This window comes from Pelodiscus sinensis, chromosome 12, assembly GCF_049634645.1.
Source record: "Pelodiscus sinensis isolate JC-2024 chromosome 12, ASM4963464v1, whole genome shotgun sequence".
Lineage (NCBI taxonomy): Eukaryota > Metazoa > Chordata > Testudines > Trionychidae > Pelodiscus > Pelodiscus sinensis.
The window spans coordinates 30,494,587-30,512,782 of record NC_134722.1 but is presented as its reverse complement, the minus strand read 5'-3'; the positions used below and the strand labels follow the sequence as shown (position 1 = coordinate 30,512,782).

At 41.0% G+C, this 18,196-nt stretch overlaps 1 protein-coding gene across 1 annotated transcript in view; it reads right to left on the bottom strand.

Moving 5' to 3' along the window:
• Positions 1–1,622: 1,622 nt before the first annotated feature.
• HEATR3 (HEAT repeat containing 3) overlaps positions 1,623–18,196 on the bottom strand; it is a 46,131-nt gene continuing 29,557 nt past the window's right edge. Inside the window, exons 8-15 of the mRNA XM_075940245.1 lie at positions 17,536–17,626; positions 14,226–14,383; positions 10,950–11,032; positions 10,499–10,635; positions 7,343–7,431; positions 5,716–5,859; positions 5,438–5,614; positions 1,623–3,214 (exon numbers count right to left, since the gene is read on the bottom strand). Of these exons, the coding sequence (XP_075796360.1) occupies positions 3,092–3,214; positions 5,438–5,614; positions 5,716–5,859; positions 7,343–7,431; positions 10,499–10,635; positions 10,950–11,032; positions 14,226–14,383; positions 17,536–17,626 (1,002 nt within the window). The 3' untranslated portion in view covers positions 1,623–3,091. The remainder of the gene's footprint in view (positions 3,215–5,437; positions 5,615–5,715; positions 5,860–7,342; positions 7,432–10,498; positions 10,636–10,949; positions 11,033–14,225; positions 14,384–17,535; positions 17,627–18,196) is intronic.

Below are 18,196 nucleotides of genomic sequence, written 5' to 3'. Positions count from 1 at the left end.
TGGGACCAGGCAGCTCTGCAGGAACCAGTACGTGTGACTTAAAACCTGGCTCCCCATGAGTACTGGTTTCTGCCTGCTACCTGCTCTCCTCCTCCTTTCTGTCTCTGATACAAAGGCAACAGCACTGGGAGGTGCAAGCAACGGCCTCCCCTCCCTGTGTGTAAATACACATTTACCAATATGATCACATTTTAACATCCCTGAGACCATTCTTCTTAGGAAAGGTCTACACTACCACTTACATTCAATCTAACCTCAATCCCTCTGTGATATGAAAGAGACACCCCCCCACCCAATGATTAATGCATCTTAGTGACCTAAGTGCCATCATCCACACTGGTACTACGCAAATGGGAGATACTCTCCTGCCTGTTATGGAAGAGTAATTATGACGACGGGAGAGTGCACTCCCATTGGCACAGAGTATCTTCACCAGCTGCACCAAATGTAGTGCTTCTAGTGTAGACCTGCTCTGAGAAGTAGGAAATTCTGCCTCCTAAATTCAGGCCTGGGAAGAGGCATGCTCAGTTGTTGTCATAGTGAACTCTTAAGGTTTTCCCCAGGACACCTGCTCTCTTTCCTCTGGTACATTTGTGAGGCAGATGGAAGGGGCGACTGTCTACTGCTTGTAGTCGCTTCTCAGAGTACTGAGTGGGAAGGAGAGGGGAAGAACTTTCAATTTAGCAGTGCTTTCTCCCACTATTTTGTCTAGCTTTTACTGAAAGAGGAGAAAGCCTGTAGATGATCACAGAAGTTGTTTGGAATGAACACTGACCTTTCAGGAGCAAAGCCAGATGTTGCATCTGGCTGATGAGTTGGATCCATGGTTCTGGCTGAAAATCTCATTGCATACATTGTGGCATCTGCCTCCAACATTATCACTAGGGAAGTGTTCTTAAGTGTAGACAGAAAATCAGGACAGCTTCTGTACTTCAAGGCTTTAAGATCATCAAGCCAGGATACTGGCTTCTGCAAATAATGCAGCCATCAATGATGCTCTGTAGATGGCCAATGAAGCAGCAAACACCTAAAACCAACAATTCTGATGGTGGCTTCCACATTCATCAGTTGGATGAAATGTCTGGTTTGAAACCACACACATCATCAGTTGGATCATCTTGCATCACACAAGCCACGGGTCTTCCTGGAATTATTCCCTGATTAAACTATAGCACAAAAAAAAAGTTATTAAAAAGTGTTGTGTCTGCTAGTTCACACTTAGGAATGATCTGCATTTTCACAATGAAAAAACTAAGTATAGTGCCAAAAAACAAAAACACAGGTAGAAGTTGGGAATAAAATCTCCTCTTGCAGAGAAAATAAGTAATATTTTTTTCTTCTTCTCACTGGCACTAGGACAACGAACAATAAAGCAAAATACTTCAATTTCTGGAATCTGGAAAAAAACTCCTGGGCAGAACAGGAGTAAAAATCTGACCAGAACAGTTAAAATATTCAGTGTTTAGAAGAATCCAATTTACTGTTAGCTATTAAAACCTCTCTGGCACTACCACAATAGCATAAGAATACTAATTTCTTCAAACCTTCCATTTCAATGGCTTAACAGGCAAGCTCTAAAAACACTCCCCATAGTCCCAAAAGTTTATACAATATTTGATACCTTTAAAGTTTAATTCTTCCAATTGTATTGGTTTCTGAATAAAGTACCATCTTGCATTATGAATAAAACTGATTAGTTATTCTCAGTTCTCCAAAGCCACATATACACACCTCCCAAATCATTTTTCTACACTGTGTATTTGATACTTTAGATTTCAAGAATTAAACAAATACATTTTAAGAAATAAAAGTGGTTTCATATATAAAGGCCATTTTTTTTTATGCATCCATAATCAGTGAGACTTCTTCAAAAATTGTTAATGTATTTTATAAGCTTCAGTTTAAAATCTCAAAACAAAGTTGAGGCTACGGCTACACTGCCGTTTTTTTTTCTCCAGAAGATATGCAAATCGTGCTTGCATTTGCATATCTTCTTCTGATTCTTTTTGTGGAAGAGGTTTTTCCAATATTTGGACCCATGTAGACAGGACCAAATGTTGGAAAAAAACCCTCTTTCACAAGACCCTGCAAACCTCAATTTATGAGGAATAAGGGGTCTCGCGGAAGAAGGTTTTTTCCAACATTTGGCCTCATCTATACAGAGCCAAATATCAGAAAAGCTTCTTCTGCAAAAACAATTGGAAGAAGATATGCAAATACGAGCACAATTTGCATATCTTCTTCCAAAAAAAAAAAAAAAAGGCAGTGCAGCCGTAGCCTGAGTGGATACCATTTAAACAATTTTTAAAAAATCTTTTATATCACATTTCAATATAAAAATAATTGTATCTATTAAGACTATTACTTCCCTGAATATAAACGTTTATGTTAATGGAGGATCGACAGATGGGAACTAAAATCAGAAAGCGGAACATCCACAAAATGAAGGAAAAACCAGGCCCAATATCTTTTTCAGGTTTCTTCCTAACTGACTTCCATAATAATTACCTCTCCCCCGTAAGAATTTATCATACTGGATGAAAGTGAGTTTGGCATGGCTTCTTCTCTGATAAGATTTGGAGAGCAAAAAAATCCAAATGCTGATCACAATCTATGTACCTAACACTTACTCAGGAAACCTGCCAAAAACTGCCCTTTCAATTTTGAACACAGCTGTCAGTACACATTAACTTTCTTAGGCACTCAGTCACCACTTAGATTCTCTTAAAAACTCTAGGTTTCTTATGGGTTTTTTCAATTCAGTAGGTAACTCATTCTTTTGTATTAATTTATACTGGAATAATTTTCTGCTAGGGTATATGAAGGTTTCCATATAGTGAGAGAAAACTATATACACATATCCCAAGACTGCAACACCACATTCTTAAATGCATTAACATTAAATTTCAAAGTAATGAAATACTTTAATATGCTGAATCCAGCTTGAATATTGCATCTTCCCAAAGAGCATAAAATATGCATAATGTAAGAAATGCAATGTTAACATAAAAACAAAATTCCCTCTACCCAAAATACTAGAATTCAAATTGACAATCAAACAATCCAGAGACCCTTAATTTAAAGGTCTGTTTCAAGTAGTCTTTCTTCCCCCTAATGTTTCTTGATAGACAATGAATCTTCTCAAATTCATTTTTACATTGTCAAGAACACACAACTGATCTGTACTGTACTGTCCTTTTCCTTCTTTCCGCATCTGCAATAAAAATATAAATATATATTTTAATTGAGAAGGCTGCTCTTCAGATTAGGACAGCCAAGTACTCCTCTGAAGCCCTCTGGCAAGATACGATGGATAACTCAAAAATTGTAAATTCACAGCACACTCTCTCTCCTCTCTAATGGTTAGCAATTCATACTATAAGACATTTTACTGCTCCACAGAACCCCTTCTTAATGAAGATTAGGCATTACCAGATATCTGGCCAGTACTATTATTGGCATCCGATTTCACAGTTAAACCTCTAACACATATTTATTCTCTGTAGATATTGTAGGGGAAAGCCCTAGCATTGCTCTCAGAAATAAAATGATGTGCAAAGTAGGGATGGAAAAAATATTTACAAATAATAACCGTGTAAAGGATAACAATTCGATCAGTTACTCGCTTAACTGTGGGGCTCAGCTGCCAGCTTTGCAGGGCTGCTGGCTGTGGGCCCATGGTGCAGTGAGCCCAGGTGTGCTGGAGCAGCACTCCGCCCACTGTGGGGCAATTGCTCCATCATGGCCAGGTGCCAATTAACTGATTACAGGTAAGGATCATCCAGTTAACAGATTATATCCCTAGGGCAAATCATTCACATATTTAATGAAGAGTCCATTTTTGGAGTATGACAACCAATTCTTTTAGGGTATGTCTAGACTACAGGGTTTTTCCAAAAGAAGTAGTCTTTTTTCAAAAAAACTTCACCTGCGTCTAGACTGCAGCTGTGTTCTTTCGAAAGTAAATCAAAAGAACACGGTAGTTCTTTCAGTCACAGTAAACCTCATTTTACAAGGAATAACACCTTTTTTCTAAAGTACTCTTTCGAAAAAAGGTGCTATTGAATGCAAACTCTGCATTTTCGAGATTGTATAGACTCTCGAAAAAGCGGCTCCCTTTTTCAAAAAATCTGCTTGTAGTCTAGATGCTCTCTTTCGAAATCTGCTTGTAGTCTAGAAGTAGCCTTAGAGTGGATTTGTCTTGCCCTGAAAAAGTGTCTCTCAAAAGTGGTCCATGAAACCACTCTGAGAAACCTGCTAACTGGGACGCTCCCGTGTATTTATTTACCACAGCCACAGAGCCACACCCTAGAATGATGGACCAATAGATATCAGGCCATCCAACAATAAAATAAAAGGCATACATTTTAAAAGTATATTAGAGTTTTTAAGCTTTCTGGGTGTCACCTGGCTAAAGCAACAAAATAGTTTCAAAATGTGCTACCCTTAAAAAACAATTCACTTTAATTTGAGGGATTGTAAATTTCACTTATCAATACAGGATTCTGGCCAAGACCTATCTTAACAGCAACAGGATAAGTACAGGCAGTCCCCAGGTTACGTACAAGGTAGGGACTGTAGATTTGTTCTTAAGTTGAATCTGTATGTAAGTCGGAACTGGCATCAGCCGCTGCGAAACTGATCAGTTTCAACCGCGGCTGAATCTGGATGCCAGTTCTGACTTGCATACAGATTCAACTTAAGAAACCCAGGCGTCCCCAAGTCAGCTGCTGCTGAAACTGATCAGCGGCTGATTCCAGGAAGCCTGGGGCAGAGCAACTCCCGGGCAAACGAGCAAAGCTGCCAGGCGGCGGCTTTGCTTGGGTGTCCCTGGTCTGCTGGGGGGGTCCAGCGGCTTTGCTGGACCCCCCCCAGCAGACCAGGGAGACCGGGAGAAGCTTTTCTTGCCCCGGAGGACACAGGTGGCGACACGCCGCCCGTGAGCTCCGGGGCGAGAAAAGCCCCGTTCGTAAGTGCGGATCTGACATAAGTCGGATCTGCGTAAGTCGGGGGCTGCCTGTATATGCACATTTGGAAACCCATGCAAATTAAAACAAAAAGACAAACTAGTTTCAGCAGAGGACTTTCTCTCTCCCCTCTCAGGGTTTGGCCCTCTCTACTCATGGAGGAATTGGCAGAATAAACAATCAGGATTTCAGAAAAAGATGGACAATAATTGGAAGTAAATATAGGATTGTTTCTTTATGCACAGGGTTAAACTCACTATTAAGAAAGGAATTTTTCTTTCCATCTATAGCATGCTAAGAATATAAGACGTTTGGCTTTTTGCTCCTTTCTGTGCACCAAAATTGTTTACAATGACGTGGGCATATTCCATAGAATTTCCTGGTAGTACGATCAGCTAAACCAATCTCAAGTCTTAACTTGCACTGTGTTTTGAAACTTTGGACTAGTTACTAGCTTGTGGGATGCCTACCCTCATTTTGAAGACTGGCTGGAATTCCTTCAGTGCAGGGAGCAATTTAATCTGAAGTGCTGCCTTTTCAGCTTCTTTCCCATCTGCAAACACATCAAAGAGAGCATCCAGAGCTTCTCCAGCTACCACAAGAGAAGAATCCTTCATAGCAACCTCAAGAAGAAATTTTCCAATAATCTGAAAAGAGATACCTATTTTTAAAAAACATGGCATTATAGAACAATGGCAAGTAATTGCCACTAAAGCAGTTTAGGGGCTGCTATCAATGTATTTTTTACCTTTAGTGTTTCAGCTGTATCTTCTACTTTAGCCAGCACGCTACCAGCTATTCCCAGGATACTAACTACATTTACTCTAACACTGATATTACTGCTATGAATACCAGCTTCACATAAAGTCATCAGCTGCTCAGGAGACATACTCTGTTTAAAGAAAAAGGGAAGAAAACTTAATGCCAGACAATTTTTAATTTCCAGATAAACTCTATTTCAAAGAAAAATCTTTAGGTCATTTGCTTCTCTAGAAGACGAATCTATAGCAGATGATCAGCCTTTGTATATTATGAAAAATGTTAAGGCTGAAGATGGAATCAGTTTGGAGATCATTAAACTATTCTTTTACTCCTTCAGAAACTTCCTCCAGAATAGGCTTAAAGCTGATTGTCATGGTTCTGTAGGTAAAAAAGTCCTGAACCAAAAAAGCCACATATTTACCTGTAATATTTTAATACCTCCCTCTAAGACATTACAAATACTTCAGAAACTCTTTATTCATAGACCCATAGCATTTAAAGCCAGATAGGACCATTAGATCATCTACTCTGAAGTATATCACAGGCTATTAAATTTCACCCAGTAACCCCTATACTGAACCAATAACTTGTATGGCACCTCTGGACCCCTTGCTCCATTCATCTGAAGAAGTTGGCTGTGCCCACGAAAGCCCATACCACCATCTACATTTTTTGTTAATCTCTGAGGTGCGGCAGGACCATTCGCCATTTTAAATGTTTTTTGTATGGCTAAAGTACATCTTCTAGAAAGGTATCCAGTCTTGAAGCTGTCAAGTCAGAGAGACTCCACCACTAGCCTTGGCAGTTTACTAAACAAAATGCTAAAACCTGTGGCGCCTGCAAAACAGCTTGATTTTACATTTCTTTTTGTTTTTGAAAAAGTTGGCCCAACTGTGTGTCTTTAAATAAGTATATGAAATAACCACTGGGCTCAGAACTTTTATGAAAGGTTTTTTCTAGGGACATATTTTTCCAGCAACCTTATTAATCTATGAGAAAAATGAGGATGAATTTTGTTGAACCCGTAATTCTAACAGCTCTACTGAGCACCATTACAATGCTTAAACATTAAACATCAAGTTAAGAATTTAACACTCTTTGAAGATTGGTTTGTTTCAAAACCGTAGAAGTACAATCTGATGTAAAATGTACTATACAGGTTGGACCTCCCTGGTTCAGCACCCACAGGACTTGACTGGTCCCAAATGAGGGATTTTGCTGGAACAGGGGAGGTCATTTTTGGACCCCCTGCCACCGGATTCCCTCGCCCTGCCTCTGGCCTCCCAGCCAGCTCCCCACTTCCTGCTGTCCCCACTGCCCTGTAGGGCAGCCTTTGCTGCTGGGGCTCCAGGAAGCCATGTACACCTCATGCTGGGGTGCTCCCTGGGCAGTCCCGACACCACACACTCCTACTGTCAGCTCCCTGCAAGCAGCGCACTGTCCTGCCAGCCCTGCAGGGATCCTTACTGCTGGCCCTCTACCGGGACTCTCTGGTCTTGCAACATCCATGCTGAACCATGGATGTTGCTGGACCAGAAAATCACAGTTAAGAGAGTTTCAACCTATATTTGTATCTACCAGGCTGTCCAATGTTTGGTCGAAAACCCTCTCACCTGAGATATATTCTTTGATGCCATTGTTTGCAATAGAGCTCTCATAGCACTAGTTATGGCTTCCAGGAACTCAGTGTGTTTTGGAAATTCTGCACAAACACAAAAACAAAGCCAAAGAGTCAGAACAAACTTTAGATCATTTTAGGGAGATTCTGCACTAAGAGAAGAGAAAAATTTCATTCCATTCCACCTTTACAGTTGCTACTCTAAGTTAAAAGCTAGATTTTCAGAAACTGGTCCCCTTGATTTCTGGGTGGAAATTGCCAACAATTTCACACTCATGACTGTACCTTCAAGTTATGTCACAGATGTTTGAAGTCCTAGTTTTCAGATACAATCCAGGCAGTAGCCTCCCCCGGAATTGAAATGGGGGGGGAGGTGTTCGAATTTACACGGGGGGTGTCAGAGCCGATGAGGGGTGACACCATGAGGGTGAAGGTGGGCTGTATGGCACCATAGTTCATAAAACTGGGGTGATGTTGGGGATATTTGGGGGGGAGGGATACATCCCCAGGGGGGAGTGTAGGGAAATCCCTGAATCCAGGACTGGGACTTCTAAGTGACATAAAATATAAGTGTAAAATTATGCATGAAAAAGAGGGGCCTAATTTAAGGCCACAATGAAAATTTAGCATACCTGTCCCACACCAGTATCTCAGACCATAAGTGCTATTGAAACACTAAGCACTGAAAAGAAGCTAAGTGGGTATTTTAAAACTCACTTCCTAGATTTTTTTAAGCAGAACTGTAAGACATTCAGTTTGGGACTCTGAGTTCCAACAAGCTCCCAGAGTATCAGTCTCCCCGCAGTTAACACAAAAAAACAAGTTCACTTCTTAGTTTCCCATTGGTATGCAGTAACCCTGGGAAACTTTGGACTCAAACTATGCTCATAAAATTTTCAAACTCAACTGCTCCTCAATACCAGATATTTTCTTGTATATTCCTCTGTATTTTTACAATTTTCATTCTCCCCTAATATACTTTTGTTGCTATTTACTGGCTCTTGCAGCACCACTCCCAGGGAGCCCCCTTGCCACCCCCATGCTGCTGTTTCTGTATCGGAGGCAGCAGCATGGGATGGCAGGTGGGAGCTGGTCTGCGAGGGAAGCCAGTTTAAAAACTCTGATATAGAGACAGCAGCGAGGGGTGGCAGCAGCCCCTGTCCATGGTGTGCCTGGGCCCACCACAGACAGAAGCTGGTCCATGGGCGGTCCAAGCTCCCTTTGGACAAATGCTACTCTGCTTCTCATGGAGCAGCCTCTGTTGCAGCAAGTCTGGGCTGCCGCAGAGGCTGCTTCACAGCAGCCTCCACTGCCCACCATGCTGCAGCCTTGGATTGAGGCAGCAGTGTGCATGGGGCTGGGGGGAATGCAGGCAACACTGTGGAGCTGGCGCTGGGGGGAACTGGCAGCAAGTGGGGGAGCATGTGGGTCTGCAGAGCCAGCTCATAAGCCAGCTCCCCTCAGGTGTCGCCTCTATCAGAGGCAGCAGTGCATGGTGGGGGGGCACGGATCTGGTACTCATGGGGAGCCTACTTAAAGCCCACTCTTCATGGGCACTGGCTCCTGCTCCCCCCCATTCCTGCCTCTGATATAGAGGCAGCAGGGGGGCGGGGAAGGAAATAGGTATAGCTGACAAGTCAGCCCAGGCTTATCGGTTAATTGTGTAGTCGATTACACACTGACACCCCTAGCTGCAACAACCATAAATAGGCACGTTTCACCTGGCTCCATGCTTCTGCGGTGGGAGTGTGTTGGGTTTGTCCTCTCTTTGCAGACCAGCCTGCATACTGAGTCCCTCACCCCAGCCCTATCCCAGAATAATGATTTAAATGAAGAATAACAAAACTTATTTGAATTAAGGTCCCAAGCAACAGCAGGTAACTCTTCCAGTATTTCCTATGGAAATACAAGTTGGACCCCGATAATGCAGACTTTCCTCTTGCAGCAACATCTGTGGTCTGGCATCCCCCATGGGAAAAGCTGGGCCTCCCACCCTCTTAGAGTTTCCAGAGTGCTGTAAATGGCTCATTTGCCACATTCAAGCTGGGTGGGGGAGGTTAGTAGAAGTGGGGTTGGGGAGAATGCTCAGGGGGAGAGGCAGGATGGCAGCGGGGCCCAATGGCTGCAATGTCCCTGTGAAAGTCAGAGCAGGGGGTCTCCACATTCTGTCCTTGCCTGCAGACACCACTCCTGCAGCTCCCACTGATCAATAATGGAGAACTGTGGCCAGGAGAAACTGTGGGGTTGGTGCTTGTAGATGAGGGGCAGCACATGGAGCCACTGCTGTAAATGACAGCTGCTTTCAGAAGTGGTGCAGGGCCGGGGCAGGAGTTAAGCCTGCCTTAACTCCACGGCTTCATCCCACTGCTCTCTGGCCACTCCCAGGCTTGGCGCACTCCCGCAGGACTGTGCTCCTAGCCCATGGCTGCAGAACTCTGCAGCCTCCATGCCTCTTCCCTGAGTGCCATTTCCTTCCCCCTCCCCCCAGCGCCTACGTGGGTAATGCCGGCACTTCTGCTGCTGTCAGAGTGGAGCCCCACAGTCGGTGGCAGCACAGGGGCTGGCACCGAGCTCCTTTGGTCCAACCCTGGCTCGGGGCCAGTCAAGGTTCCTGCACTAGAGTTTGTTTCAGCTTTGGAAATCACTTTGAGACTAAGCTTCCTGTGGTGCCTAACGTGAATTATGATGCTGGTAAAAAGTCACTTCAGATAAATTAACGGTCTCAAAATCGTATTTCTTTATACAGACTTGGGAGAAGTCCTGGTCTCCATAACAACAGCTTGATTTATAAAATCAATAGAAAAAACTGCCACGGTAACAGAAATGAGCAAACATAGATGAGGTGGTCTCATGTTAGGATGGAGCTCACTAATTCAATCCCTTAATATTTTAGTGCTTTCATATACACATGTGAAACATACTATGGACTCCAAAAACTGCATTTCATCTGAGCTTTCCTGGGAAAATGGATGACATGAGATATACATAGCTTCGGTGCACAGCAGCATATTCTCAACATCCATTTTTCTTGCGCTTGGAAGGCAGTGTGGAGAGATTTAGTAATAAAACAGTATTAAATAAATAATACACATAACATTTACTTACAATAGAAACAAACCTTTCTGAGTTAAGTTTAATACCGTGGCCTTACCTGACTGAGAAAAAACTAGCTGGGAGAGGTGCTGTGCAAGTGACTGAAGTGTTGAAGCTCCTCCAAGGCAATCCACATCAGACACTAACAAAATACTATGAAGGCACATGAGAGCTCTGCACTGCACTGTGTTCATTCTAGAACAAAATAAATTACAGAAATGTGCCCTTAGAGCCTCTCATCATTAAAAAGTGATCAACATAAACAAGGAATTTTAATTTAATTATGAGACGTTGAGAGGGAGTATAATTTACCTGTGGACCACAACGTATGTGCATATAAATATTTGTATTTTGTTACTAAACAATATAGCCGACACGTAGGAGGCCAGTTGTCTGGGGCAACCCAAGATGGATGCAGACATGAAAGCATCAATGTTTGCATGACTTTAATAAGACAATTACAAATAGCTTAATACATTAAAAAAAAAAGAAGTCAAAGAAATTCCTACTTTTTAATTAATGGTTTCCAAGATGGACTGTGCATACAGATGTCGACAGCAACGCTATTTGGAAAAGTGGTTTTTTCAAGAATCTGGAAAAAAGTTCAGCAATAGGGTTTTTTTGTGGTGAAGGACAGTTTAATGTTAGCCATTTCTTTGTTGATCATTCAGTAGAAAAATTAAATTATATGTTTTATCCCACAATCCCCCAGATGTCAAAGCTCCAACCATGTTTTTACTCAACTACTGGAACCTCCAGCTTCTCCTCTGACAACTTCTATGATGAAGTTATGCCTGAAGTTCAGCATAACATTTTTATATTAAATTAAATACATTACTTGATTCCATATTTAAAATCTCTTTAAACAATTTATATGATTATGCTACATAATTTCTAGAATGCTGCAGAATCTGGGGACCTTGCCACAGATTTTATGTTCACTTTGCCACAGAATAAACAGGGCCTTGAATACAGTTCATCTTATATTGAGACACTCTTTGTTCTCATTTCTATTACACTATCAAACTACTATGATTACTACTACAAGATGAGGCATGTTACCTCTGCAACCCACAATTAAGAATAAGGAAAGCACTTTACAAATAAACTGCCTAAAACTTTTGCTAATCCTTCATACCAAAATTTTAAGGTTAAAAAGTTTAGATGTCTGTAGCTGAAAAGATGGAGAGAGCAAATCAGACTGTCAAAGAATAACAGGAAAGGCTTCTACAAAAATCAGGTGTTATTCAGATAATCGAATGCCATTCTGGATTCTCGTATGAGAGAAAATCAAATCACTTCATCTTCCCAGCGAAATAAAGCATCTTTATGGTAAAAAACAACCCTTAATGACAGAGTCCCCATTATGCTTTATAGTACATACTATCACTGAACACAACGTCTGGAAATTTGAACTTTTTATTACAAGGGAACACCTTTTCAGTCTTTTTCTCAGATTTCACACCTAACTTGAAGTTCCCCGTTGAATTTTTGCTATTTTGTTATTTTAGTGTCTTATTTTAAAAAAAATATTTTCCTTTTCCCTGTCACTTCTTGGAACACCTACACATACAAGGGATTTTACACAGAGGGTATGTCTAAACTACATGGCTCCATCGACTGAGCCATATAGTGTACTCGAAAAAGGGAAATGAAGCGGCGATTTAAATAATCGCCGCTTCATTTAAATCAAAATGGCCACTGCGCTGTGCCGATCAGCTGATTGTCGGCACAGCGCGGCAGTCTAGACAGGGATCTGCCGACCCCAGAACCCTTCGTCAGCAGATCCTGTAAGCCTCGTTTCACAAAGCGTAAAGGATCTGCCAACAAAGGGTTCAGGGGTCGGCAGATTCCCGTCTAGACTGCCGCACTGTGCCGACAATCAGCTGATCGGCACAGCGCAGTGGCCATTTTGATTTAAACGAAGCGGCGATTATTTAAATTGCTGCTTCATTTCCCTTTTTCGTCCTGCCTAATCTACATGGCTCCGTCGACAGAGCCATGTAGTCTAAACACACCAAGAAGGAATAACTAAACAAAAAAACAACAACCCTAAAACACTGTCAAATAAAGCGAACAAACTAAAATCAATATTTTCCTCATGTTTCCAGTTATAATGATCTAAGCTGTTACTTGTAGAAATAGCAGGTAAAATATTTTTCCAGAAACATGCTGGTGTTTGGTGGCACCCTTTTAAGTACTGGAGGATTAAAGTTATTTTCCAGGCATGCATCAATTATAAAGGTGAACTGGAAACAAGTTTTAACAACCCAAAGCCTGTTAATAAAAAACATAGTATATTTTTATGTGGGATCCAAGTTTATGTATTATATATTTAAAATAAACAGTAAAAGTCATGGCTCTGCTTTTATTAAAGTAGCCTAGAAAGGAAGTGTTTCTAGACTCTGAATCTGAGAATGAGCGACAGAAGATACATCACTTGATGATGACCTGTTTTGTTCATTTCTTCTGAAGCACCACGCATTGTCCACTACTGGAAGACAAGATAGCTGACCATTGGTTTGACCCAGTATGACAGTACTTAGGTTCTTAAACCATAACATTGGACTGCTTCCAGTCTTCTGAAACTTCCCCAGCTTTTCAAGTTCTAAAATCAACATTAATGGTCCTGCAAGCTCCTCAGCCAGCTTCTTTAAAACTTTTGGAATGCTAGTTATGTGGAACTGCTGATTTTAAAATGTCTACCTTTAACAATCACTGTTTAATATCCTCCTGAGATGGATAGTTCTATTAATAGAAAAGAAAGAATAATCATATGACGTTACTAGGCTATGAAGTTTTTAGTGTAGTTATACAGATGTTGGTCCCAGCCTATGACACACACAAGATGGATGAAATAATCTCTTTTATTGGACCAATTTCTGTTGGTAAAATAAGCAAGCATTCAAGTCCCCCAAAACTCTTCTTCAGGTGATCTCTGAGCTTCAGATGGAACTCAAAAGCCTTTCTCTCTCACCTACAGAAGCTGGTCCAATAATAGGTATCACCTCAGCCCCTTTGCCTCTATCTAGGCTGGGAAGGGCAGACAGCACAGACAATATATTTGGCCCCTCCTTACAGCACCTACAGAAATCTTCTCAGCAGTTCAAGGCTGGTTGTTGAGGTTCCAGAACACATCATGCTGGAGAATCAACCTAAGAACTGAACCTCTAAACATGCAGGCAAAGGGCTGCAGGTACCGTGTTTAAGAAAAATGTTATTATAGTCACTTTTACAATGATTCTCACATTTTCTGATGCCTGTGAAGTCCTACTAAGATGTTGAGTTCTGGGGACTCAACAGCAAACCCAGAACTGGCAAGTGGAGTATCGAAATTTACAGTTTAAAAGGGATAAGGGGAATTGAGTTTATTTCCGTTTGATCTCTGGCATTCTCTCCCAACCTAGCTAGGAGTGAAAAATGGCATTTCGTGCCCTGGTTTGTTCAAATTTCATTATCTCTATGCAGGTCCCTTAACATATCCAACCTGGAAAAATCCTATACTGTTTAGAAAAAGCCCAATATCTCATTTAATTCTTGCCATAATGGAGGGGGAAATTTTAAGTTACAGTTATATCACAGACTTATTTTAGGTAAGTCAGCTTGTATGAATAATGTTGTATATCTAGGATTTTTTTTAAATGCCAAAGGTTTGATTAAAAATAAATCTTCCTGTACTACAGCTGGATTAGTTTTTGGGGGGGAGGGTTTAAACTAGGGCCTAAATCAAGTGCAGTGAAAACATTATATGTGATTTGTGACTACGTGATAGATAGCAGTTCTACCTTCTTTGGAATGAGGTTATTCATGAGTGCTGCATGAACCTCAGCAGAGAGACAAAGAGGTGACATTAGCTGCCCATTTCCCTCATCGTAAGAGTTCTCCATAAACAAATCACTCTCGTCGCTGCTGGAGAGTTCTTCCCATTCATCATCAGATGGATCTGAGAACAGAACATAGATGTAAGAATGAAATCTGAACTCACACACAAACTAGGCACCCAACTCTTGTGCAAACTACTGTCTGATGCTTAGTTTAACTAACTCCAGAAAAATGTTACAAGACAAAGTCTCTAGGAACTAGTGCGCTAGCACAGTTCAAGCCCATAGGCTTGTTCATGATACGTTTAAACAGTATTATATGAATTATTTTAATAAAAGGATCATGTTTAATTTAAGATTATTCAATTTATCAAATACTACACGATGGAACATACTGTTCACTTTGGTATATTTTATTCATTCCCAGAGTCCATCTGTAGAGGGCAAGGAATATATTTAAGGTTTTCCTCATTAGAGATAACTCCCAGTCAAACCCATATTTGCAGAACCACCTGTTGACTCCTACTCCCTGCCTTATGCCCCATGGAGAGGAAGTAACACTCCTTCAATGTTAGTCAGGACCCTAGGGTGTGGACTCTTTCATGTCAGATCAGCTAATGCCCTCGGTTGCCTGATAAGCAGGGTATGTCTGTTAGTTCAGTACACTGGCTAAAGTTTGGAAATCAAAATATCTTAGTCCTTAAACAACCTGAAAATTAAATGAACACCCATCTCTGGTTTCCTCTCAATTCTTCCAGACCTTTTTTTTCTTAAATCTACTCATGGACTGTTTAGTACTGCAGAAACACAAGATTGGTTTGCATTTTATACTGAGTAAACAAACAGCAGCATATGCAGCTATTCACAAGAGATTCTCTAATTAAATGAGGAAAGCTTATGAATTATTGTTCATTAGAAGAGATATGCAGTTTAAAAAGACCTTCATTTACTACATGCAGATTTTCTCACATGGCAAAATTATCAAAGAGAACATATGGCATTAGCAGGTTTTCCATCAGAACCAGCAAGATTTACTTAAGAAGTTATCACCTAAATGTGGGCTGCTTGGGGATCACATTTACATTATGGCCAGGAGCAGCAGCGTTAGAGATTACAAATTTCAGCTATTCATTTTAATATTCATGTTGAGGACTCCTCAGTTCCTTGGTTATTTTATTAACTGTCAGAAGAACAACTAATAAACTCAAATTGAAAATAAGAAACTAACAGCTGAAGAGATTAGTCAAATCTGAAAAAAAAAATCCGCTTTTAAAAATAAATCACAGTCTATTCTCAAAAGAAATTTTGTGTACATAGAGCCCTGTGGACTACCCACAACTGCATATAATTCCTATTATCAGCACAGTACAAGAGTTGTTTCTCCCCCCATTTCTGAAGTTGCATTCCATAATTCTAGGAATCAGAGACTTTACAGGAAAAATTGTATTAAATCAAAAGAGTAAGAAAGCCAGTGTGAGGTGAAGACAGAATGTGACTGAACTGCAGAACATCTATCTAGTATAACAAATTAGGCCCCGGTCCTGCAAATGTATGTTGGTGCTCCTTTAATTCTGATTGTCCAGAATTCTGCTCAAGAGCCACCGACCTGCACACGCTGCACAGATCCAAATGTAGGATCAAGGCCTTAATGGCACTGAAAGTTTTGGACATAAAGAACAGGCGGGGGGAGGGAGAGATTCTTTTTGTGAGATACTCAAAGAACCATCATCGACTTGAAAACGACATTTCCAGCTGAAAGTGTTAACCTACTATTCCTGCAGATAACCCGTAAGTTTACTAGGATAAAAAATTAAAGAAAAAATCTATTTTTCCAATGTAGTAGGTATATTTGGACAGGAGTTCATATACAAATCAGTTTATCTTTTGTTGGTGGTTGGTTCTACCACTTTCATGAGGGAGCTTATACACACATTCTTCCCCAAGTCTGTGTTTATCAGTAACAACAACAAAATTTAAAAAAGGGAATGAGAGGAGAGGTGGGCCTGGGCAGCCTGAGCAGTTTTTTAATTCGGTTTTCCCAGGAAACTATCATAAGCAAAACAAAGGATTAGAAAAGCCTTTATTTCCCCTAAAAATAAATAAAAATGGAAGTCAGGGTATACCATTTAAAAAAGGGATCTATCACATAGTTAATTTTTTAAATTACTTTCATGAAGTTTAAGCCAGCATTTTTAACTAGTTGCAAGATGACTGGGGAAGTTTTTACTATCCACAAGAGAAAATGTCTGGTGCACAGATTTACAGAAAGAAAGAGAGAGCATTAATGTAATTATTTATAATCGAAAGAAAGCAACTGGGATACTGAACTGCAGCTGCTATGGCAAGTCTTATAGAAATAATGGAGAGAAGAAACAGAACACTGTATGTAAACCCTGGCTTAAAAACAAACTAATAATTCTCTGGCATCGCTGCAATCATAAGAGAAACACAGAAGGTCCAAAAGACAAATGATGTACATTCCAATGGCATTAGCTTATTTCTTGTAAAACCAACCATTTATGGTTTTATCATATAGTGATTAAGCAAAGTAGTTGCTGTCCCAGATCCCTGCAAAAGGCATTTGTTATATTACTCTTTAAAACATTTCCCCTTCTGTTTTGTTTTGTCTTAATTTAGAACTATCAATGGTATCAGGGTAAAAATTTCCCTCTTTGATGGTGGACCTAGATAGCAACACCACAAAAAAGCTGACACCTGCGCTGCAGTGCTCCCAGCCCTGAAATGAAGATGAAACAGCTACTAAGTGATTGGCTCAGTCGACTCTTGAAAGCCTAGCACAAAACCTTTCTAGTGTAGATGTAGTTATCACAGCAAAGCAAACACGTTTTTTCTGTTTGGCCAGAAAACTAAGCTATACCAAGAAAAGCACTTTTTTGCCCATATAACTGCATCAACACTAAGGCTTCTGCTGGAACAACTATGTAATGAAGAAAAATCACACTTATGAGCTGGCAAAACTTAAATGGAGACCTGGACTCAGATCGTGTCTAGATCTTGTCACAAGATTCCAACACAGAGAGGGCAGTTTGAATATTGTAATGTCAAAACACACAAAAAAAGGATTAGAAGTTGTTGTACTGAGAATCTTTATGTACGTTAAAGGGCATGAAAAGATGCAAATTTATGTTTGTTCACCTTTAAGAATGGGAGGATTAGCAGGTCAAGTTAGATAAGATCCCAGAAAAGTCCAACTAAATTTGCCATGTTACTGAAAGTGGAAGCCTTGGTAACAATGAAAAAGCTGCCTACGTACCTTCACTGCAGCACATATTAACAATGATTTCCAGGGCAGTCTGCTGAGCCATCAGTAAGGCTGTCACTTGTTTCAGCTCCCACTTATCAGACTACAGAAAAACAAACAAACAATTTTGGAGGGCAGGGCTCTAGTTTTAAAACAGGTACATGTTAAGCAATGTAGACAAAATGTAATAATTGTGAATAAGTGTCACGTAAAAAACAGAACAGAGACTATCGAATATTCAGACACCACTGATGTGTGCCAGACTTCAGAAACTGTTAAGTATTGTCTTCTGCAGACTAACAGAGCCTCTATCCCTACTAATAGGCACAGATCACTTGCTATCCTGAAAGGTCTAATCATATATATAGTAGCCCAATGTCTGTGACTCTGTAACGCTGGCTGTTCCCTCTGGGCGGCGCTGTTGACTCCCGCTGTGGTGCTCGGCTGACTTCTGCGCCGCTCAGCCTGGCCGCCGCGCAGGAGCATGCAGGGGTGCTGCATGGGGAGCGCGGGGCCCAAACGGCTGCTTGCTCCCGCGCAGTGGCCCAGATGAGCAGCGCAGAAGTCAGCCAAGTGCCACTGCGGGAAGCAACAGCGCCGCCCAGAGGGAACAGCCGGGGGGCGGGGCCTGGACAAGAGTGTGTCTCTGACGTCAGGAAAGGGCGCCGGATTC